Here is a 23,844-nt window from a genome sequence, read left to right as displayed (position 1 = left end):
AATGGGAGTTGGGGGGAGTCACTATGTTTTTTTTAACAGGTGTCTATATAAAAGTGTACACACAGTTATGAACTTTTTCTATAATTTATAATTCTCTTATTTTGGAAAGAATAGTATTAACATAGTAACTTCTTTTAATCATAATTCCTCTATAACTCATAGAAGACACCGTGCTAACTACAATTAAAAAAATCTTAATCAAAAAGAAATTGCCTGGTGCATTGTTAATTTATGAAAGAAATATAATTTGCTTTTCAGGAGATGCCTTTCCCAAGGAACTTGGAGTATTAGCAAAAGGATTAATATTAAAATGCAATTAATTTAAAAATTAAAAAATATTAAGTATATTTCCCATTAATTATTTAAAAAGGAATAAAAATAATGAAAAATGAAAGCATTGAGAGGGGAGCAAAGACTCAAACCAAATAAACAGATGAATAAATGAGTAAGTGAACAAACAGGTAAGTGAGACGATCACAGATTCAGACCTGGAAGGAACCTCAGAGGGCATCCAGCTCAAGAGAAAACTGAGGTCCAGAGATGTTAAATGACTTGCCTAAAATCACTAAGAGAGTGAGGAGAAGAACCATATTTTGAACCCAAATCTTATGATCTTAAATCCACTGGAAAGAAAATCGGTGTGTGTGTATATATATATATATATATATATGTATAAAGTATGGTCCTAGATATTTTGAGAGAATAGAAAATAAGTGCTTGTAAGAAGTACACACCTTCTAAAAATATATTTTCTTTAAAGCCCACCAAATTACAAACAGCCCAGGTTTCTCACGATGTAGTAATAAAAAGACATTTTTGGCACTACTTTTCCCACCTACCTATTCAGTGGCTACTTTCAGTATATACTACCATTTACTCACATCAATATGGTGCATGTGTGGGGGTGGACAAAAGGAGGGCTTATCAACGTACTTTAGGAATGGATATGAAGAAACTGAGAGGACAGCCAACAAATGGGAATGGCTGAACAAGTTATGGTAGGAAAATGTGATGGGATATTTTGTTGTGCTGTAAGGAATGAAGGGGATGGTTTGAGAAAAACCTAGGACAACTTCTATGAACTGATACAAACTGAAGTGAGCAGAACCAGGGGAACTTTGTACACGGGACCAGCAACATTGAAACAATAATCAATTGCAAAAGACTTGGTTATTCTGATTAATATAATGATCCTTTAAGACAATTCCAAAGGACACATGCTCTAAAAACTATCCGTGTCCATATAGAGACTTTCTTTTTCCTTTTTTTTGGAGGGGGAGGAGGGAAGAAAAGGGGTAGGAAGAAATGGGTGATGGAACATGATTAATTTTTGCAAAATTGCTTTGTGTGAATTTACATGTATAGGGTGTTATATTTCTTTCCTTCACAATGGGTAGGGGAGGACTGAAGAAAGGGAGAAAATGTGAAACAAAAAAATATGTATGCTTGTTACTTGTATAACCAAGTCAGAAGATCTTAAACTGGGATATAAATGACACTTGTCCTATTTTCTCATCTTTTAAATCTCATTGGAGGATTTCTGTTTCTTTTAAAGAGTGACCCTTCTTGGGGTGGCTAGGTGGCGTAGTGAATAGAGCACCAGCCCTGGAGTCAGGAGGACCTGAGTTCAAATGTGGCCTTAGACACTTAACACTTAACTAGTCATTAAGGGCTAAGTCATTGGGCAAGTGGCTTAACCCCAAATGCCCTCCAAAAAAAAAAGTGACCCTTCTAGCAAGTTTTCATAGTACCCATTCTTCCATCCTAATACCCCTCTCAGACCCCCAAATCTGTTAGAAGCAGTAGTTACAGACCCATGAGCAATAATGATTTATTCTATGCTCGTCCTTACATCAATGAAGAGGTGGGGGAAACAGCCAATCTTAGAAGGAAAAAACTTATAAATATCAAACATTAGGAATCTTATGAATTATGGAGAAATAACAGAGTAATAGGACATGGTTATCACATAAATTTACAACTGCCTCATTTATGACTTTATGTAGGAGAGGGCAGATTATAGCTAAAGCAGAAAAAATGTTACCTGTTTTATGGCTTGTTGGGCCAAAAAGGCCATCTGTAGTGGATTGGGTTTTATTGCTTGCCGTGGTATATTCTGGTTGGGAGGATATCTCAGTTGAGGAGGATGAGGAGGAAGAACTGGTCCATTGGGTTTGGGGTTGTGATTTTGAAAATTTATCAAGCGAGGAGGGGGCTGCTAAAAACAAAACAAAACAAAAAACAAACCTGAGTTAATAATATTTTCTTTAAAAAAATGCAAGCTACAGAAAACGCTTAACTTTTCACGGGAAATGAGAATGTCTAAGAATAAAACAATAAAATTTTTATACTGAAGAAACTCCTTTAAAGTTGGTACAACTCCTGATGGGGTTATATTTATTGGGTTCCTGGAATGTGTAAAAAAACAATTAGAATTGTATAATCAAGGTTTGTGTGGTTTTTTTTTTTTTGCCATTTTATAACAATTCATCTCTACAGTGCTTTAAGGTTTAAAAAGTTTTTCTTTTGACAACCAGTGGGGTGAAGAGTATACATGTCATTAGCCCCATTTGACTAGTGGGAAACTGGAAATTTAAAGAAGTTCCATGACTTCCCCTCCCACGCCCACCCATCAGTCTCTGATTGATAACTCAGAAGTCCTGCTGACTTGACCCAGGCCCCAAGCTGGCTGCTTCTGGCCACCTTTAGGCTCTATTCTTGCAGGCTATTCCCTGCCTGCCATTCACCCTTCTCTGAAAACAAAAATACCACCCACATACCACTCCATGGAAGGACGTATCGATCACGGGCTCTAATACTCCACTCACTATTCCTGTGCTTTTCCTGACAAGGTGTCCTGCCTTGGTCACTGCTCCCATTTATGCTTTGTTCTCACTATGAGAATATAAATTCCTGGAAGGCGAGCAACATACTGCTTTTTCCATTAGTATCTGAGGGCTAAGCACACTGATTGACACATACTAAGTGCTTAAAACACACTTCCTTTCCATAAAAAATATTAAGGATTAGATGAGGAACATAAATTCAGGACCACTGGATTTAAATGAAAACATTCTTCTTTTCCACTACATTAAGCTACCTCTCTATACAGTTTATACTCTCCTACCATACATCTCACCCATGAATGCATGCCTTGCAATTTGTCAATATGGATTAGAATTTGTCTACACAGATGTACACCAGTCAAAAAGCATTTCTGTACTTATTATATATGTGTGTTTCTACACATACATATAGACACACACACACACTCTGCTCTTACCATATTCTTAACTTGTGACTTGATTACTCTGTCTTTGCCTGAAGGGCCTAACCTGCATTGTTAGAAGTACAGTAAGAATGCCTTCCACTCCCCCACCCCTACCTCATGCCCATCTGTATGTACATGCATGCTCAGGTTCAATGTGTGAGAACACATCATATATATGTACATATTAGATCTACATAGTTGTATTTCTATTTGTCTATACATTTGCATCTGTGGATCTAAGTGTACAATTTGGACAACCCCTTGTAATAAACTATTATTCAGTAGGTCTTGTTATTAAAAAGAAAGTCTACTGAACAGGTTACATATATTCCTTAAAGGGAGTATAAAAATGGGTTTTAATGTATTTTGCCCCATAAGATACATCCATGCACTATCAGATATATTCTTCCATATCTGGTAATGTTGATATTACTGAATTCTATAACCTCATAGGGTTAGGTTTTTGTTTTTTGGGGGTATGAAAGGGAGAGAAGGGCAGAACAGAGGAGGGGAGACAATCAGTACACTACTCCTAACCATACCCTCTGGGCATATGCTGAGTAATAGACTTACAATTTAGAAAAGGGTAAAAGCAATAAACAAGAAGAGATAAGATCCTCAAGTGCCCCAAATGCCTTTATCCCCTAGGGGAGGGATGGAAAATATTGATTTGAAGCTCAATGCCAAACAAATATACAGACATTTATTTATATTACTGTCTCTGTTTATATGTACCTTTGGAAACAAGGGAAAAAATGGAAGAAAATGAATGTGGGAAGAATAAACATGTTACTAATTTTAAAAGCATTAAGAAGATAACATTATGGGTGGCTGGGGGAAAATTACTGGTTGGGTAAATGATATCACGTAAATGAATACTGTGAGTTGGGTGAGAGTTAAAAATAGAAGAGATAAACTGCGTAACTAAAAAAGTGATTATAGAATGCTAATTTGCTGTGCCTCTCCACCCCCCTCACCCCCAACCCGGAAGAAAACAGGAACTTTTATTTGAAAATGGAAATTCTTTTTATTGCTTGAAGACTCTACTAGGAATCTACTACTGAAACTACTTTAAATTGGAGATGACAAGAGAAACTTCCCTTTTACTCAGAGGATCACAGAATTTTTAACTGAAAGTGAATTTAGAGATCATGTAGTCCAAATGCTGCTTGTATTCAAGATGCAACTAAAGCTCCTAACATGCCATAAAAGTCACACAATAAATACAAAAAGCCAGGATATTAAACCAGGTTATCTGACTTCCTAAGGAGCTATCACTATAAACTCTATAGTATAAAAACTTGCCTAAGGCTATATATTAAGAATTAATTTTTGATTCTTGTTAGCAAATATGTTCTTTAAGCTATTAAACAGAATTTTTCTAGAATTTCTAAAATTAAAAATAATACTTCAAACATAAAACCTTTCATCCCAGTCTAACAGGAGTATTGTCATTTCAAGACATGTTCTAGAAAATATTTGGAAAAAGTAAGACCTTATATCCAATATCATATTTATTTCAATGTGTCAACATGATTCTCTCATATACTTTTTTGATTCAGGAAGTAGTATCTAAAAAGTATTATGGTCTTTATTCAAATATTTTAAAATATTCATGAAGTTTTTCTATAGACTGTATCCCTGCTATAGAAATTCTAGCAAAAATGGCCAATTTAAAGAAGCAAATAAATAGACCATTAAATTCAAATGGTTAAACTAGGGCTAGGAATCAACAGCTCATTTGTACGGAATCTTCAAATAATTTGCAGATCAACAATTTTGTATACTGAAATGTTGATGGGAGGGAGTCTTACCATAAACTGATAAGAAATGTAGCTCTCTCTCTTTGAGAGTGGTTAACACATTTATACTAGAGGAAGCTAAATTGGGATGGAGCTGACTTCCAAATTTACCTGAAGAGAGATGGAAGGCTGCTGGATGGGCCCCTGCATTCTAGGGTTTGGTAACCCCACAGGTGCTGGCCTCCGTTGCACCTGCTGTCTCTGAGCCATTACCTGTTGCTGCATGTGTTGGAGTCGTAATTGAGCTAGGCTGATCTGTGTTGGAAACTTGGATAATTGGTTTGAAGATAAACCACCTGGTGGCTGTGAATTCTGTTCCACCACAGGATTCTGCTTAGGCAAATGTGGCTGGCTCTCTTTATCCTCGATTACTAAAGAACCTGATTAAAAAGAAAGTCAAATTTATTATTTTTCTGACAACTACTAAAACTGAATATTGTTTTAAAATCTAAATAACAATCCCATGAAATAAGTTCATTTATTTAAAAGCTACTACTGCTGTCATTTTACTGATTTACGTCATCAATTCACTCTCTACAAGATCATCCCACCCTTTCTGATCTATCTATTCATGCACCAAGTCAGACACTCTTCGGTTAGTGTACATTAAAAAATTTTTAATCCATGCTTGATTTCAGAAATACTGCCCTCAGTAGAAGTTCTTACAGTTACTTCATGAAGTACTAAATACCTAGCATGGTTCAGGCCTGTCCTCATTTTTTTCTTCTTTCTATAAACTAACAATATCAGTAAAAGTCTACTTATTCATATCGTTTCTTTCTCTATGTATATTATTGTTTATCTCTGCATCCTTCACTATCACTAGTACAACTACTATATCTATCTATACTGAAAATCTTGGGGGATGGGAGGGAATGTATATGACTTCCATCCTTTAACTTACTACTCTTTTAAAAAATTTTTTTACAACACACCTATTTCCCCCCTTTCTCCCTACCCCAAGAAAGTTGGAAGTTACAAAGAGAATTCAAATCATTTGAATGAAGAAGGCGCTAATCACTAAAGGTGCCACTTTGTGAACAGGCTGACTAGGGAGGCCACGAGTTTCTTCCCAGCAGAGGTACTAAGAAGTTCTGAATGGTCCCCTGTCAGGGATGCTGCCTTCTGTAAACTCTGATTTTCATCTGATAGGCATTAATCTAGTCAATCCCATGTTCACTTTGCACCTGGGTTAGTACGATAGTCTCCTAACTTGACTCCCCGAGATATCAAATCTAAGCTTTTCTGTTTGGCTTGAGGACCTTCCAAATCTCTTCCATTTTATTAATCTTATTATACCTTGACATTTATTCTGTGGAGAAATAGTAGCACATAAAGTCTTTAATATCTTTAAATATGCCCTTCTTTCAACCTGTAATAGCATCCTCATGTTCAACACTTCCTTACCTCTCCTTGAGGAGGTATTCCCTGGAGAATCCCAATTTACCAGCCCTCAGCACTTACTTACAGTAAATATAAATATTTATATCTGTGGGTGTGTTCTGATGAGAGACTGGTGAAAGTGATTCACATTGTGTATGCATGTGAGAAAGAGACCATTTTAAGTTAGAGGTTTTTAACTGGGGAGCCATGGATGTTGAATGGGTCAGTGGACAGATGTCTATCTGAATAAGAAAATACTAATCTTTACTTCATCATGATTTATTTCCTTTATATTCCAATATATTTTTGAAATAAATTCATTTATTTGCATTTGAAAACATTATTCTAAGCAGGATATGGTGGTATACCCCTGTAATCATGGTTACCACAGAAACTGAGATTGGTGGACAGATTGAGCTCTGAAGTTCTAAACTGCAAAGGGGTACTGTTCAGGTGTCCACACTTAAGTGTAGTAGTGAAAAGGGGCCAGCAGGCTTCCTGAGGAAGGGTAAATAGAACCAGGTCAAAAAGCAAGCAAGTCAAAGATCCCATACATATTGGTAGTGGGATGGGGGCGGGGGGGGGGGGGGGGGGGGGAAGAGGGAAAGAGAGGGAAAGAGAGACAGAGACAGAGACAGAGAGAGAGAGGAAAGGAGAAAAGAAAGGCATAAAGACATACAATCAAAACACCTCATCTTATTTTGAAAAATAGTCCATAGCCTTCACCAGACTGTCAGACATCCAGGACACACAAAAAAGTGAAGAGCCCCTAACTTAAGTCAATGTTTCTATGACTGTATCAAAACTGTTGTCATGAACCTGATACCTTGCCCCACTCCAACATGTAACTGAGCATATACATAAGTATTTAATGAACATTTACATTAAACAGATGTCACTAACTTTCAAATGAGCCTCTGGGCATCTTAATCTAAAAAAAACTTTTTGCTTAGGTTCCCTTCACTTTTAAGGCCCTGTTGCACTGTCCAAAGAATGACTCTTCCTTTTCTCCCTCACAATTTTGCCAGCATTTATTCTTCAGCCATACTTTTCTTCTCGACCCTGTTTCCAGATCTGACATTTTTTACTTTGAAGCAAATTCAGCCAATGAAGTATTAGTTCAGAGTACTGGCCCTATCCCAGAGGTTTTTAATCTAAGGTCTGTGAAACTGTATGTGTGCATGTGTGGGTAATATTTTGATAACTGGATTTCAGTGTAATTGGCTTTATTTGTATATTTAATGCATTTAGAAAAACTATTCATAGAAGCAGCCCATACATTTCATTTCACCAAAGGGATCAATAAGTGGAAAATGTTAATAACCTTGGTCATATATGCTAAGGGGCAATGCATTCCACTGGATAAATGTTTATCTTCATAAACTGTAATAATACAACAGCTCAGACAAATAATACATAAATAACAGGCTAATAAAATTATTTAGAGGGAAATAATTTTTGATAGCATATCAGCTAAACAGTGGCAGGTAAAATGGCAGACACAGATAGGAAGGAATACCCTACCCAAATTGAAAATGTTTTGAGCCCAGAAGCTAGGATCACAGTGAAATTGAATGGTGTTATTGGTCACAGGTGAAGCATCACACCTGGCTCGAAGAAGATGCCGTAATCGATACGTGATCTAGACCAGAAAAATAAAGGCAAGGAAAATTAATAGTCAACAAACATGTGAGAATTTTGGGTTGTTAAGAGTCTTTATATCTTAAGGTAACAACAAGGATGAAATAAACAAAGCTGTGTATACACAAAACTTTGGCTTCCTCTCAATTCCAACCACTCAAACTCTTTCTATTACTGAATCAACTGGCTGGATGGAAAAGAGTTCCAAGTAATGGCTGGAGTGAGTAGTTTTCTACGTTCTTAAGAGCTTGCCACTATTTTCTACTTTTCCTTCTTTCTTGTGGTTTTCCCCTTTGATTCTAATTCTTTACAACATGACTAATGTGGAAATGTTTAATATGATTATAGATGTATAGCTTATATCAATCAGGTTGCCTGCCCCCTTAGGGAGGGGGAGAAAATTTAGAACTGAAAATTTTAGAAAAGTGAATGCTGAAAACTAAAAACAAACAGGAAGAGTTTCTGAGATAAAAAGAAAACTGAGCATTTGAAAAAATAAGCCACTAACTTTCTGAAAATTTAATATGTATTCAGAAACTATTTTTTTGAAATACAGAAATCAATATCCTAATTGCCCATTCAAAACTTGAATGTGTTCACAATAAATTTGGGGAGCACACAGTACAAAATCCAAAATTGGATGGGGGAAGAGAAAATGTTTAGGAAGTTCTAAAAAAAATTGCTGGTTTCAAATGGATGTTTAAAAAAACCGTTTGGTAAAGTGGAACCTAGGGGTGGCCAGGTAGCACAGCAAGTAAGTGCACCGGCCCCAATGTTGGGATGACCTGGGGATCGAATCCGGGCTCAGACACTTAGCACCCACCCAGAAACACCTGGCCGTGTAACCTTGAGCAAGTCACTTAACCCCAGTTGCTTAGGGGCGGCCAGGTGGCTCAGCGAGTAAGAGCACCGGCTCCAGTGTCGGGATGACCTGGGGATCAAATCTAGGCTCCGATACTCAGCACCACACCCAGAAATAAGTAGCCCTGTAACCTTGAGCAAGTTACTTAACCCCAACTGCTTAAAAAAAAAAAAGTGGAATCTATATGTCTGAAAAATATATGACATATAATATACCTTACAAATTCTGGCACTGGTATTTCCACCTGATCTAAAATTCTCCCATATAATTTCATTTAAGGTTCTCTGAAGCATCAACTGTGGTTTACAAGTAATGTAATGCTAAAGGGTGATTCTGTAGCAGCAGAGATTTTCTTCTAGAGGAATTCTTCAACCTCTAGGAGCTAAATCTTAAATGCCACCATGAAGGAGGCAGAGAAAAGAAGTTGGTCATATAGTATGGAAGAAGGAAAAATCACCCTTATACCATACATAGCTATTAGAAGAGAATTACTGCACTTCACACAAGGTAATTAGATGAAGATAGGAGTCAAGTATGAATGGAAACACAGTCATGTTATATACTTTAAGGATGAAAAAATATAAAATTAAGATACTTTCCTTTAATAATTAAAAATACAATACAATGCCACACATAGGAAAAATTAATTTCCTAACAAACTGAAAATGCTTATTGATCTTCAACTATGTGGAATACAATGTGATAGGAAAACAAAGGTAGAAAAAATACAGGGAGTAATACAAAAGTATCACCTGTGAAGCCATGTTTTTTCTAGGAGTTCTTTATAGAGTAAAATGATAAGAGGGGATTATAGTTGATATAAATTTTCCTAGCTGTTATGAATTCTGACCACTTTACATTTTTTTTCTACTGTATCATTGCATTTTAAATATGAAACATCAAAACTCCCTCACCAGGCGCTTGCTATATAGCAGAGCTGTGCTGCTGCCACTTGAAACTGCCCATTTGGAAAAATGCATGACATGTTCCAACTGTTTTGAAAGCCCCGCCACTTCCTGCTGCTGTTGCATAAGTTTCATGCGGTGGTCCTTTGCAAGGCTCTGAAACCAAGAAAACAATTGAGTCCTACTTCTCACATATGCTCTTCAACACCCCTCTACCCCCACACATCTGGGGCTTAAGCACCTTTGTAAGAGACAGGCAATATATCCCTTCACAATCACCATATTCTGCCATTTTTCTCCACCCTTCCACCCCTCCCTTCGACAAGGTACTATGTTTAGAAAGGTGAAAAGGTAACCATTACCCTAATCAAGCCTGACAATGAGATGGCCAAGGAAGACCCTTCATGCAAAACAGAGTTTTTTCATGCATCATTTGGTGAATCCTAGAGGGAAAAGATGATCTCAAATACACATTGGGGTCACCCCCTAAGTTCAAGAGTTATTTTTCAGATGGAAAACCAGACCAAGTTACTCCAGTCAGTCCTGGCTCTGAGACTCTTTGTTTCTTTCAAAGTCTCACTGAACTGCCATTATCATGACCAAGGAAAATAACAACTGAATGTGGATAGGAACTTTTGTTTTTACATTGTAGCTAAACAATTAAGTGCTGTTCTTAGAAAAAGATAACCAGTTCTTATTCCTCACTGGCTTTAAAAATGCTGAAAACTGCTTTTCTCCCTTTACGATTAAAGAACCACCAGGATTCTGTGACAAATCTCCATGAGGCTGGTTATCACTGCGATGCATCATAGGAGAACAAGTCTGAATCCTTTCTCAGAAACTTACAGCACTGGGGCATGACCACAGTTCTCAGACTTGTGGGGAGCCTCTAATTGAAACAACCCCACCGACACAGATTAGCAACTTTTCTGTTACTAAGACTCTGAGGGTTACCATCACAACATACAAGCTTCCAGAAGTGATACTAGTATAAACATGTAGGAGGGAGGACCCAGATTTTCCCACTTTGGCCTTATATCCCTGCTTATACCACCATCCTGGCTCTGATTTGTAAAACAGATTAGCCCCTACAGTCTCATTTCACAGAGCTGTGTTAATGACAGTAAGAGATGAAAAATGAAAAATGTTGAAAATCTCAAACTGCTATGAAAGCTCAATTATTTTAAACTAGATACCTAAACTAGATATATTTAACTGGGTTACCTGCCTATGTATTTGAATCTTATTTAACTTTGAAGACCTAGCTCAGTACCTAACTCTTGCCAAGAAACCTTTCCTTATTCTCCCAACATGTATTTTCTTAAACATTAGAAGGCACTGAGGGTAACAGAAAGAGCACTGAATTTTGGCAATGGATCAAGGTGAAACCTTGCTTCAGATGGTTACTAGGTCTGTAACCAGGGGGCAAATCAAATAACTCTGGGCTTTAGTTTCCTGTCCTGGGAAATGACAATAATACTTAGATTACCTACCTTACAAAGGTGAGGAAAGCAGAGTTTTAATCTCCTTGGCTAAATAATTGCTAATATCCCACTCCCTTAGAATGAGTAGCCTTCAAAAGTTCTATGCTCTATCTTCTTTTTTTCAATATACACTCTATCCCTTGATAATCTCATTTTTACTGATGGGTCTAATTATGTCTATGTGAATTACTCCCTAATGTTAATATCCAGCCCTAATCTTTTACCTGAATTCAGGTCCCCATTATTCTGAACACTTGTAGGTTTCCTACAGGCAGCTCAAACTCATGGTTTTCAAAATATGATTCATTAAATTTTCTTCTTCAAACTTCCTAACTTCTATTGAGAGTACTATCATGCCCCCAATTACTCAGCGTTGAAGCTTGAGAGTCACCCTTGACTTCTCCCCCATATTTCACAAGCAGTTACCAAGCACCCTCAAGTCTGTCTTTTGTTCTCCACTTAGTACAAATACGACATCCTGGCTCAGACCTCCCTCCTCCATGGATTATTATAACAATATCCTATTTAGTCCTACTTCCCCCCCTTTGCCTCTCTCCTGGCTTAAAAACCTGCAGGAAATTCTTGCTGACTCTAGGATAAAATAAAAAAGTCACAACCAAGTACAATATCTTCCTAATCTGTTTTCTATTCCATTTTGTTGCTTACTTTCAGAAATATGCTCTTTAAGAGGAATCTGCTATGTTCTAGCTAAACTGGCATGCAAAGTCTTCCCCCAAATGTCATCTTCAATGTCCTGCCTCCATGCATTTACACAGACCAACTTCCCCGACTGAAAAAATATACTTTTTCCTCACCATCACTCTTTAAGACTAAGAACAGATACTAAATCCTTTCTGATTCCTCCAGTTTTAATGCTCTCATGTCTTCAATTTTTGTTGTACTATTTTTTTGTATTAGTACATATTAGGTTATAATCTATGACCCTACACTATTTTAATTATTCCTTTTTTCTGAATATCAAAGGCTCATTAAAAACCAAAATGTAATACCTTGTTACAATTCAAAAACACTCTGCACATAGCTATTGATGATCCCACATTAAGTTGTTTGTACTTAATAATAAATACAAAACCATAAAACTCACTATTCAGATAGTAATATAGGCTTTGATGGGGTAAAAAGCCTAAGATGACTAATGTTCCCCATACCTAGTCATATTATACTACAAACAGCTAAAACAAATATCTGTATTTTTGAACCAACAGTTCTTAACCTCCCCTTCTTTCTCTTTCATCTTACCACCAATCACAAAATGGGAGTGAGTATTGAGAGAATAAAGAGGATTCTTATGGACTTTAGGTAATTAAAATTTTATAAGCTATTAGCTGTCAAGAACTGATTTGTAACACTTATTTAATGGTAGAACTAACAATCATAGTTATAGCAGTCTGAAATGCTGCTTCCAAAATTGAACTATGCGATCTTTGAGGTAAAGAGCAATCCTTCTAGTTCTCAAGAATAATTTTCTGTAATGAAATCTCATAAATATTGTGGAGTGCTAAGAATTTGGTTTTCTATTAATGTTACTCACTTATTTTCCTACTTATTAATTTTCAAAGATTATAATTTTTTACTTTTGCAATGATTTCTTCATTCAAATATTATTAATGGGGAAAAAGATAAAGGTGGGAAAGTCTCTGTTCAAAACTTTGAAATTCAACCATTTGCAAAAAAAAATTCAATGTATTTTACTAAAAGATGAAACAGGAGATAACTGAACATACAGAAATTACTCAAAGTAAAATGTATCATTAAAAATGTAGAGCTTTGCAATAACTAAAAAGTAAACACGATTTTCTAAAGCTGATTTAAACTTCACAAAAGAAAAGGAACATACCACCTCACATTTGTATGAGACTTAACAGGTTACAAAGGGTTTTTTACAGACTTTCAGTGTTACAACATACTTGTTCAAACACACAAAAGTCCCCATCAGATTGAGCTAGGTGTTAATTCTGGTTGTTTTACAGAGGAGAAACAGAGAGGTTAAATGATCACATGATTAACATGAGAGAACTGAAATTCCAGTCTGAACCTATCACACTTTTAACTGGATAGCACGATCTCAGAAAAGGGCAACTTACCTCTAGCTGATGCAGTAGAGCTTTCCCTTTTTTGTTTATTTCTACCATCAAGGTAAATATAGCAACTTTAATATCCTGTTCCACCTGCTTTTGATTTTGATTTACTTCAATAATTCTAGAAAAAAAAAGGAGGGAGGAGGAGTCTCAAACTTAACGATGAAAAGAAATTGTTCAAAGTGAGTAAATATCTTAAAGTAATTCAGAACATTTCCAGTTGCCAAGAATTAATCAATTTGAGAACTTATGTGTGTAAACTATCCATGAGTACAAAAACCTAGTATTTAAAATTTCAAATTTTGATAACACAATGATATAAAAGATAAAGGTTTGAGACTAAACTTTGGATTACCTGATCCCAAATGAAAGTCAAGAATTTGGCTAAAGGAAAGGAAACCACATTATGGCTTAGTAAATGTGATAGTTATATCAGAAAGACTAAGGAAATGGCCCACAGGAAGCCTATTTTAATAAATTAACCATTTCTAGGGGCGGCCAGGTGGCTCAGTGAGTAAGAGTACCCACTCCAGTGTCGGGATGACCTGGATCAAATCCGGGCTCAGATACTCAGCACCACACCCAGAAATAATAACTGGCTGTGTAACCTTGAGCAAGTTACTTAACCCCAATTGCTTTAAAAAAAAAAAAAATCAACCATTTCTGCTAAAGGCACTAGAAGGACAAATCTGCCAGATAGTAGGCCCAAAGGTGTTTTACCTCAATTATCAGGTTATGAATTCCAGTTGATCACAGGCAACAGGCTTTAAGGATTGCCTCTTTTTTTTCTCTCTGAGACCACATGGGTCATCAAACTGATTAATAATAGCTGACTATTAAGTATTAAGCATGATGACCAACTGTTTTGTTCTAACTGGCTCTGTTAATATCTAAGAGTTTTGCATTTGGAATAAAGGATATAAGATTAAGATTTTTCCACCCATAAACACCTGGTTGTGTAACCTTGAGCAAGTTACTTAACCCCAATTGCTTAGGGGTGGCCAGCTGGCTCAGCGAGTAAGAGCACCAGCCCCAGTGTCAGGATGACTTGGGGGATCGATTCTGGTTCAGATACTTAGCACCACACCCAGAAATAACTGGCCGTGTAACCTTGAGCAAGTTACTTAACCCCAGTTGCTTTAAAAAAAAAAAAGATTAAGATTTTCATGGTGGCTGAGACAGATGGGGACAAGAGAAGGGAAAATATATTTGATGGGTTTGCAAAAGCTGAAAAATAGGTAGGCTTCCTAACATAGGGAAATGAATGCTTTACAGATTGGATGAGCAAAAGTAGTTTTTCCTGCCACTCAATTTCAAGAAAAATGGGAAATATTTTCCATATTCTTTAAAGAATTCAGATAGTTTTTCACAGAGGGGAACGTGGAACAAGGATTAGAAGGCAAGGTTTGTCAGGCAGACCTGGGTTCAAGTTGAACCTCTCATCACAAACGAACTTTGTGACCTTGGGCAAGGAAGACAGACCATCTCACTAAGCTAAGAGTCTCCTCACCTAGACTTTCATATACCAATGAAATCACAGGTCCAGTCCCTATCTCTAATGAAGAAGAATCTTTAGAAGAAAGCACAAAGAGACAAAAGGAGAAAGTAGTAAGTGGAATAACTGGAAGATAAAACAAATTAAAGGAGTGGATTGGTAAGTGGGACACACTGGTGAAACGAATAGGATCACTAGAATACAAAGAACTTAAGAGGTTATCAAGTTCAACCATTCAGGTATTTAAAGATGAAGAAACTGAGACTCAGAGAAACTAAGTGATTTTCCTAATATTGCTAAAAGCAGAAGACAAGGTAGAGTATGATTTTGGAGTTCAGAATAAAGAATGGATGTTGGAACGGTTTATAAAGTACGTATGATGTGCTAATTGTTTTGATCAGGTTTAGGATTCAGTTTTAAATAAACTTAACTCTTCCAAACCAAAAAGAACAAAATGCCCCAAACAAACCAAAGTTCACGCACTCAGGAAAACAAGGAAAACTGTGACATTGCTTGGCATGAAAAAGTCAAGTGATTTATCCAGGTTCTGAACATAGGTTGAACTATTGGAGAAACAGGTAAAGGGACTCTAAGGAACACCTTTCCAGACTCCAGGTTGTAAATAATAATGAAATGTTTCTAAAGAAAATTAGAAGCTTTAAATGGGAGAAAAATGGGGTAGACAGTGGAGATAACCTTTGTCATCTCCTCAGTCTATAGCTAAAAACCACATTTGAGACTCAGCCTAGAGGAAAGGAGGCTGAATGCTCTGAAAGCAGCTATTTATCCTCAAAAGAATGTTAAAGCAGAAACAGAAAAACAGGTGGGAGATCATCCAGTAAGGGTCAAAGGAAGAATAAAAGGCATGGTTTGATAATTCCCTTCACATAAGTACTAAGGCAAATATCAATCTGATAACAAAAGAGAGAACTACTGGCTTCATATGGCATATGCAAGATATAAGAAACAACTAAGACTTATCAAATTAAATAGATTCACTCACTTCTGGTGATTCATGCACATACAAATAATACTGGCAGAAGGAATCTAAGTAGTATTTTCAAAGATTAAGAAGTTTTAAGGAAGGATATAAAGACACAGGGATACTGATTATGTTTTTCTCACTATTGTTCAATGAAGAGAAGAGAAAAATTGATTTGGGATGTGAACATCTGGTTGAGATGGAAGTGATTTAGAATAGAATTTGGACTTCTAGACCACGTCTGGTAATATATGGAGGATGACTAATTCCTGGCCAGGGAAGGAAAACACCTAACAGAGCTAGGTATGAACATGTATCAGTGTCTTACATTCTGAAAAACAAAAACAAAAACAAAAACAAACAACCAACTTTAACCTGAAAGGCTTGGAATAACATTGTCTACATCCACCTACAAAACTGAATATGATAGTAGCAATAAAGATAAACAATAGCAGTGAAGATTCTCCTTAAGTTCATAGGAGATAAAACAAAAAAAAAAAGTAGCCAGTTGTACAACCCACAACTTCAAGTATCTATATACAAATTGCCAAAGTTAGCAGAAGTCTTGGTATAAGAAGGCAAATTTGACCTGATAGGTGTCACTGAGAATTTAGAGGATGAACCCAATAACTAGAATATCACTCTGGATAGGTATATCTTATTTGAAAGAAATAACATAGGTGAGAGAATCATGTCCTCCCCGCAGCTCCGGCTTCCACCCTCCCCAATCCATGTAAAAAGGGGACTCTAAACAAACTTTGGAGCTGCAGCACCCACAAAATGACACAGAGAAGCTAACCTCCCTCTGAGGACAGCCTGGCAGGCCAGCAGGAATCCAGCACAGAGCTCTGGGAGCCGAGCCCAGCCCCACCGCCAAGGCTTTAGCCCCAGGGCGGGCCTGACCAGCCGCCTGCCAGAGGGACTTCAGATCAGCAGCAGCTGTGGCCGTTTCCAGATTTATCAACACATAGACACAAAGGACAAAGTGAGAGGTCAGTGCAGTCTGGACTTTGGGACCAGTAAGTGGGAGTGAGTGGCTTTTACTCCCAGGGCGAAAAGCCGCTGAGACGCCAGCACAGCCAGCCAGCAGCCACATGTCGGCTTCAGCTCCTGGCCTGCAGAGTGTAGGGGGACCAAGCCCCAGTCTGAGGGGTAATCACTCTTGCTTTAACCTGCTTGGATCTGGATTGCAGTCTAGGGTGGAGGTTCTGGGGTGTGTGTCCAGCTTGCCAGAGGGTGTGGAGACCTCAAAAAGGGCACCCATCTAATACCTCTGGCAGCTGAGAAAACCACAGCGTTTGGGACGAAAGCCCCCCTGTCTGGTGGCAGAGTCCTACTGTGGCAAAAAGCCCAAAAGTCAAGTAATTGAGTGGCAAAATGAGCAGGCAAAGGAAACAAAGCAGACAGAAGATTCCAACAATACATTCCCATTTTGGGGACAAAAAGGAGCAAAGCACGGAACAGGAGGAAAACAGTGAAGTCAGAACTCCTGCACCAAAAGCTTCAAAGGAAAATACAAGCTGGTTACAGGCCATAGAGGACCTTAAGATTTTGAAAACCAAATAAGAGAAGTGGAGGAAAAACTGGGAAGAGAAATGAGAACAATGCAAGAAAATTATGAAATGAGAGTCAACAGCCTGAGTAAAATAATACCTTAAAAAACAGACTGACTCAAATGGCGGAGGCCCAAAAAGGCAATGAGGAGAAGAATGCCTTAAAAAGCCAAATTTGCCAGATGGAAAAAGAATCTCAAAAGCTCACTGAGGAGAATCATTGCTTCAGAATTAGACTGGAGCAAATGGAAGCTAATGACTTTATGAGAAATCAAGATGCTATTAAACAGATCCAAACAAATGAAAGAATAGAAGGCAATGTGAAATATCTCATGGGAAAAACCACTGACCTGGAAAATAGATCCAGGAGAGATAATTTAAAAATTACTGGACTGCCTGAAAGCCATGACCAAAGTAAGAACCTAGAAATTATCCTCCAGGAAGTTCTCAAAGAAAACTGCCCTGATGTTTTAGTACCAGTGGGCAAAATAGAGGTTGAAAGAATCCACCGATCACCTCCTGAAAAAGATCCCAAAAAGAAAACTCCTAGGAATATAATAGCCAGGTTCTGGAATTCCCAGATTAAGGAGAAAATATTACAAGCATCCAGGAAGAAACAATTTGAATATTGTGGAAACACAATCAGGATAACCCAGGTTCTAGCAGCTTCCACACTGAGGGATCGAAGGGCTTGGAATATGATATTCCGGAAGTCAAAGGAGCTGGGATTAAAACCAAGAGTCACCTACCCAGCAAAACTGAGCATCATGTTTCAGGGGAAAATATGGTCATTCAGTGGAACAGAGGACTTTCAAGCATTCTTGCTGAAAAAACCAGAGCTGAATAGAAAATTTGACATTTAGATACAAGAAGCAAGAGAAACATGAGAAGGTAAACAGGGAAAAGGAATCATAAGGAACTTATCAAAGTTGAACTATTAACATCCCTATATGGAAAAACAATAATTGTAACTTATGAAACTTTTCTTAGTAGCTGAAGGGATTAGAAATATATGTATTTGTCTATATATGAGGGTATATGGGCATATGAATGTGTGTATATATGTTTACATGTATACATAGATAGAGGGCACAGGACCAAATTAACAGGAAGGAATGATACTTAAAAGGTGAAATTAAGAGGTGAGAAGAATATAATGAGAGGAGATGGGGAGAGGAAGATTGGGGTAAACTATCTCATACAGAAGAGGCAAGGGAAAATGGTTACAATGGAGGGCAAGAATAGGAAGGCAAAAGGGAATGGGTCAACCTTATTCCCATTTAATTTGGCTTGAGGAGGGAGTGAAATACACACTAAATAGGGTATCTCACCCTCCAGGAGAATGGGGGGGCAGGGGATAAGGGAAGGGAGGGTAGACTAGGGGGGAGGGAAGTTGGAAGCACTCACTTTTGAAAATAGATGGGATCAAAGTAGAGAATAGAACAAATGGGAGGTGGAATAGGAGGGAGGGAAATATAGTCAGTCTTTTACAATATATCTACTATGTTATTGTTTTGCATTAGCCACACATGTACAACCTATACTGAACTGCTTATCTTTCCAGTAAGGGTGGGTGACAAGGAAGGAAGGGAATGAATCTAGAATTGAAAGTTTTAAAATCAAATATTCAAATATATATGTGTATATATATATATATATGTGTGTATGTGTGTGTATATATATATATATATATATACTATTATTAATACCATCTTACCTGTAATTGGGAAATAAGATATACAGGCACTGAGGCATAGAGATCCACTGGAAAAGTAGAAAGTATGGGAGAAAATATGGGAGAGAGCAGATTGGAGGAGGGGATATCCTGTGGGACTGCTATTTTGAGGCAGTGGGTAGGGGAAAAACGGGGAGAAAATTTGGAACTCAAAATCTGGCGGAAATGAATGATGTAAATTAGAAGTTAATAAAGCATTAAAAAAAAGAAAAAGAAATAATATAGGTGAAAGGGGAATAGAGAATGGGGTTCAGTTATTTTTTGTAGAAAAGAGTATAATGGGGGGTGGCTAGGTGGTATAGTGAATAGAGCACTGGTCCTTGGGTAAGGTGGACCTGAGTTCAAATCCAGCATCAGATACTTAACACTTACTAGCCATGTGACCTTGGACAAGTCACTTAGCCCCAATTGCTGCGCCTTCCCTTCTCCAAAAAAAAAAAAAAAAAAAAAAAAGGAAAAAAAAGAGTATGAGGAAATCCAGGAGAAGTGGTTCTATCTAGGAGATGGACTATAATAAGATTGAGCAGATGTGTGGGAACATGCAGCAGAAACAACTATAATTTGAATGTATCACAAACTACCTGCAAAGGGAAAAAGGTCAAAATCTTTGCATTGAGGTATGATATAATGCTGGACATTTCAATTATGTAGGTATTTAATGGAATTCTACCAAAAGCAGAATAGCAAATAATTTCTCAACTTGCCTTAATTGTGATTTCATCATTCTAAAGATGAAGGACACAATTACAGAACACTTTTCACGCAAATAAAGTCACATCTAAATAACTGGAAAAACATCAGTTACTTTTGGCTAGGCCAAGCTAATATAATAAAAATGGCAATTTTACCTAAATTTAAAATTTACCTATTCAGCATGATACCATAAAAACTACCCAAAATTATTTCATAGAGGCAGGAAAAAAAAAAAATAAAATTCATCAGGAATAACAAAAAGTCCAGAATATCAGGGGAATTAGTGGGGAAAGGGAAGGTGGCCTAGCCAGATGAGATTTTTAATTTTTTGCTTTTTGGAAGGCAATTGGGGTCAAGTGACTTGCCCAAGGTCACACGGCTAGTTTGTGTGTTAAGTGTCTGAGGCCGGATTTGAACTCAGGACATCCTGGCTCCAAGGCCAGTGCTCTATTCACTGTGCTACCTAGCTACCCCACCAGACAAGATTTTAAACTGTATTATAAAGCAGCAGTCATGAAAACCACTTGGCACTAGTTGAGAACTGGAGTGATGGATCAGTGGAACAGATCAAGTACACAAGACACGGTGTTAATGACTAGAGTAACCTACTGTTTGATAAACCTACAGACTTCAGCTTCTGGGATAAGAACTATCTGACAAAAACTGCTGGGAAAACTGGAAAATAGTATGACAGAAACTGGGCATAGACAATGTATACAATCTTACAATGTATACCAAAATAAAGTCAAAATGGGTTCATGATTTAGATATAATGACTGATATTATAAGGAATCTGGGAGTGAAAGAACGAGTTTACCTGTCAGATTTATGGAGCAGAAAAGAATTTATGACCAAACAAAAGATAGAGAACACTATGAAATGCAAAATTAATAATTTTGATTACATTAGTGAAAAGTTGTTGTACAGAAAGTCAATGTAACTAAGGTTAGGAGGGAAGTAGAAAACTGGTTAAGAACTTTTACAACCAGTGCCTCTGATAAAGGCCTCATTTCTAAAATATACAGAGAACTCACTTAAATTTCTAAGAAAATAAGTCATTCCCCAGTTGATAAATGGTCAAAGCATATGAACAGGCAATTTTCAGAGGAAGAAAGTAAAGATATCTATAATTATATGCAAAAATGCTCTAAATCACTATTGATTGGAGAAATGTAAATCAAAAACAGCTCTGAGGTACCACATCTCACCGGTCAGATTGGCTAACATGACAAAACAGGAAAATGATAAATGCTGGTGAAGATGCAGGAAAATTGGAACACTAATGCATTGCTGGTGGAATTGTGAAGTGATCTAACCATTCTGGAGAGCAATTTGGAACTAGGCCCAAAGGGCTATAAAAATGTGCATAGTCTTTGACCCCACAATACCACTTCTAGGGCTGTATCCCAAAGAAATGATACAAGTGGGAGGAGGACCCACATGTATAAAAATGTTTATGGCAGCTCGTTTTATGATGGCAAAGAACTGGAAATCAACGGGATGCCAATCAATCGGAGTATATAAATGTAATGGAATACTATTATGCTGTAAGAAATGAGCAGATGGGGTAGCTAGGTGGCGCAGTGAATAGAACACTGGCCCTGGAGTCAGGAGGACCTGAGTTCAAATTTGGCCTCAGACACGTAACACAACAAAAATTAGCCATGTGACCTTGGGCAAGTCACTTAACCCCAACTGCCCTATCTTCCCCCCTCCAAAAAAAAAAAGAAAAGAAAAGAAATGAGCAGACAAACTTCCTAATAACATGGAGACTTATATAAACTGATGCTGAATGAGGTGAGCAGAACCAGAAGAACATTGTACACATTTATAGACACATTGTGATGACTGACTTTGATAGACAGGGCTGTTCTCAGCAATACAAGGTTAAAAGACAACTCCAAAAAACTCACAATGTAAAAGGCTATCCACATCCTGAAAAAGAATTACAGTCTGAATGCAGATGGAAGCAAACTACTTGCTCTCTCTCATTTTCTTTTTTTTTTAAACTCTCATTTTCATTTTGTTTCTTCCTCCATTTTTCATTTCCATTGGCTATAATTCTTCTTTACAACTTGACTAATGTTTAATGTGAAGGTATATATAGAACCTATATCAGATTGAATGCTGCCACTGGTGGGGGAAGAGGGGAGGAGAAAATTTGGAACTCAAAAACTTGTGAAACAATGTTGTAAACTAAAAGTAAATAAATTAAAAAAAAAAAATGAAGGAAATCAACAAGGAGAAGTTTTATTGTGGATCTTGTTCTCTGCTGTATGGCTCCTAGGAGGCGACACAGTGCACAATGTACTGTGCGTAGTCAGGAAGCCCAGAGTTCAAATTCAACCTCTGACATAGACTAGCAACTTGTATGACCATTTACTTAAACTTGGTTTGTTTCAGTTTTTGCATCTGTAAAATGAGGATAATAGTAGAACCTATTTCTCAGGGATAAAATGAGGATAATAGTAGAACCTATTTCAACTGATCCTTGAGCAAATAAATTTTACTTAAGAAAAAAAAGTTACTATTATCAACACTAAACGGAAGGAAGTAGTTACTGACATGAAAATGGTAGAAACTCTAGAAAGAAAGTAATCATTTCTCTCTCTATGGTTTGTCATAGAAAAGAGAAAATCCAGGCATAATTGGACACACACACTCTAAATCTGGAAAGAGTACAAATCAAAGACTTCAGAGAAAAAAATTAGGTAAGATTTCAAAACTAAAATTTGACATAAAGTCTACAAGCCAGGCCCAGTAAGGATGTGAGATGCTCAAGAATTAAACCCTGAAGACACAAGGAAAAACAATTCCAAGGAAAGGTTGGGAATTCTCTAAAGAGAATATGGGTACAAAAGGGAAATTACCCCACAACTTAAGCTTTGAAAAAGAAAACAAAATCAATCAACAAGTATTTTCAAGTGCCTACTATGGGTTAGGCATTGTTATAGATGCTGGGGGATACAAAAATGAAAATGAAATGTTCTCTGCCCTCAAGGAGTTTTCATTCTTTCCTGGCAGGATGGAAGGGCAGGCAGTAGAGAATGAGTGTAAGAACACCTCCTAGTCTGCAAAACTATGACAAGGAGTTAGAATGAACTCAGGATGATAAGGGACAACAACAACAAAAAAAAAACAATGAAGCCCCAAGAAAAGACAGTGCCAAGACCATGGGTGGGGAAACTGTCCTTCCAAGTCCTTAGGGTACAGCCTTTTGATTGAGTCCAAGTTTTACAGAACAAATCCTTTTACCAAGAGCATTTGTTCTTTGTAGTGTGGACACAGTACAAAGGCTGTATTTGAGGACTTAAAAGGCCATGTGTGGCCTTATGGCTGCAGGTTCCCCAAACCTGACATAGAACACTGCCAAAAGGACAACAGAAAGTTGATGGAAACGCTCCACTCTTAAACTGGCTGTTGTCTTTGGAAAGAAGAATGACTTTTACTGGAAATTAGAGAACAAAAAAATGGTTAACGTGGAGTTGGATACCCAAGGTAAGTAATGAGGAGGGTAAAATTCACCCTCATTGCCCCTTGAGTGACTTGGAACAGATGTGGGTCACCTTTTTGTAAGGAAAGACCGGCAAATACAGTAGGCAATCATGGTCTATCAGCAATAGCTGAAAAACTGTGGCAAAAGAAAGAGGTGCTGTGCTATAGAACTGCAGAATTCCCAAGATCACACCTGACATACCAGTGTGCCAGCCCACATACATTCTGGGGATCAGAGTGGAAGAACACTAATAAACTAAAGAATGTAAAAAAAAAAAAAAATGCAATGATGAAATGCTAAAAATAAATACTCTTAGGGTGGCTAGGTGGCGCAGTGAATAGAGCACCAGCCCTGAAGTCAGGAGGACCTGGGTTCAGATGCGGCCTCAGACACGTAACACACACACACACACACACACACACACACACACACACACACACACA

At 37.4% G+C, this 23,844-nt stretch overlaps 1 protein-coding gene across 6 annotated transcripts in view; it reads right to left on the bottom strand.

Moving 5' to 3' along the window:
* The window catches only part of TRIM24 (tripartite motif containing 24), a 151,443-nt gene that overhangs the window by 21,833 nt on the left and 105,766 nt on the right, over nucleotides 1-23,844 (bottom strand). For 3 of the 6 annotated variants that reach the window (XR_011168182.1, XM_069087308.1, XM_069087312.1), the window contains 5 exons: nucleotides 13,454-13,568; nucleotides 9,874-10,020; nucleotides 7,981-8,098; nucleotides 5,185-5,453; nucleotides 2,045-2,218 (listed from right to left, as the gene is read on the bottom strand). Coding sequence is in view for 5 of the 6 variants with exons in the window: in XM_069087308.1 (XP_068943409.1) it covers nucleotides 2,045-2,218; nucleotides 5,185-5,453; nucleotides 7,981-8,098; nucleotides 9,874-10,020; nucleotides 13,454-13,568 (823 nt within the window). In the remaining variant the exon portion in view is untranslated. The remainder of the gene's footprint in view (nucleotides 1-2,044; nucleotides 2,219-5,184; nucleotides 5,454-7,980; nucleotides 8,099-9,873; nucleotides 10,021-13,453; nucleotides 13,569-23,844) is intronic. The other 3 variants (XM_069087309.1, XM_069087310.1, XM_069087311.1) reach the window with 3 other exon arrangements.

Source organism: Petaurus breviceps, unplaced genomic scaffold (genome assembly GCF_028583685.1).
Source record: "Petaurus breviceps papuanus isolate PSGF00001 unplaced genomic scaffold, PetGlider_PUasm1.0 181, whole genome shotgun sequence".
In the NCBI taxonomy this organism is placed as follows: domain Eukaryota; kingdom Metazoa; phylum Chordata; class Mammalia; order Diprotodontia; family Petauridae; genus Petaurus; species Petaurus breviceps.
The sequence above is the reverse complement of the archived record's forward strand: the minus strand, read 5'-3'. Positions and strand labels throughout refer to the sequence as shown.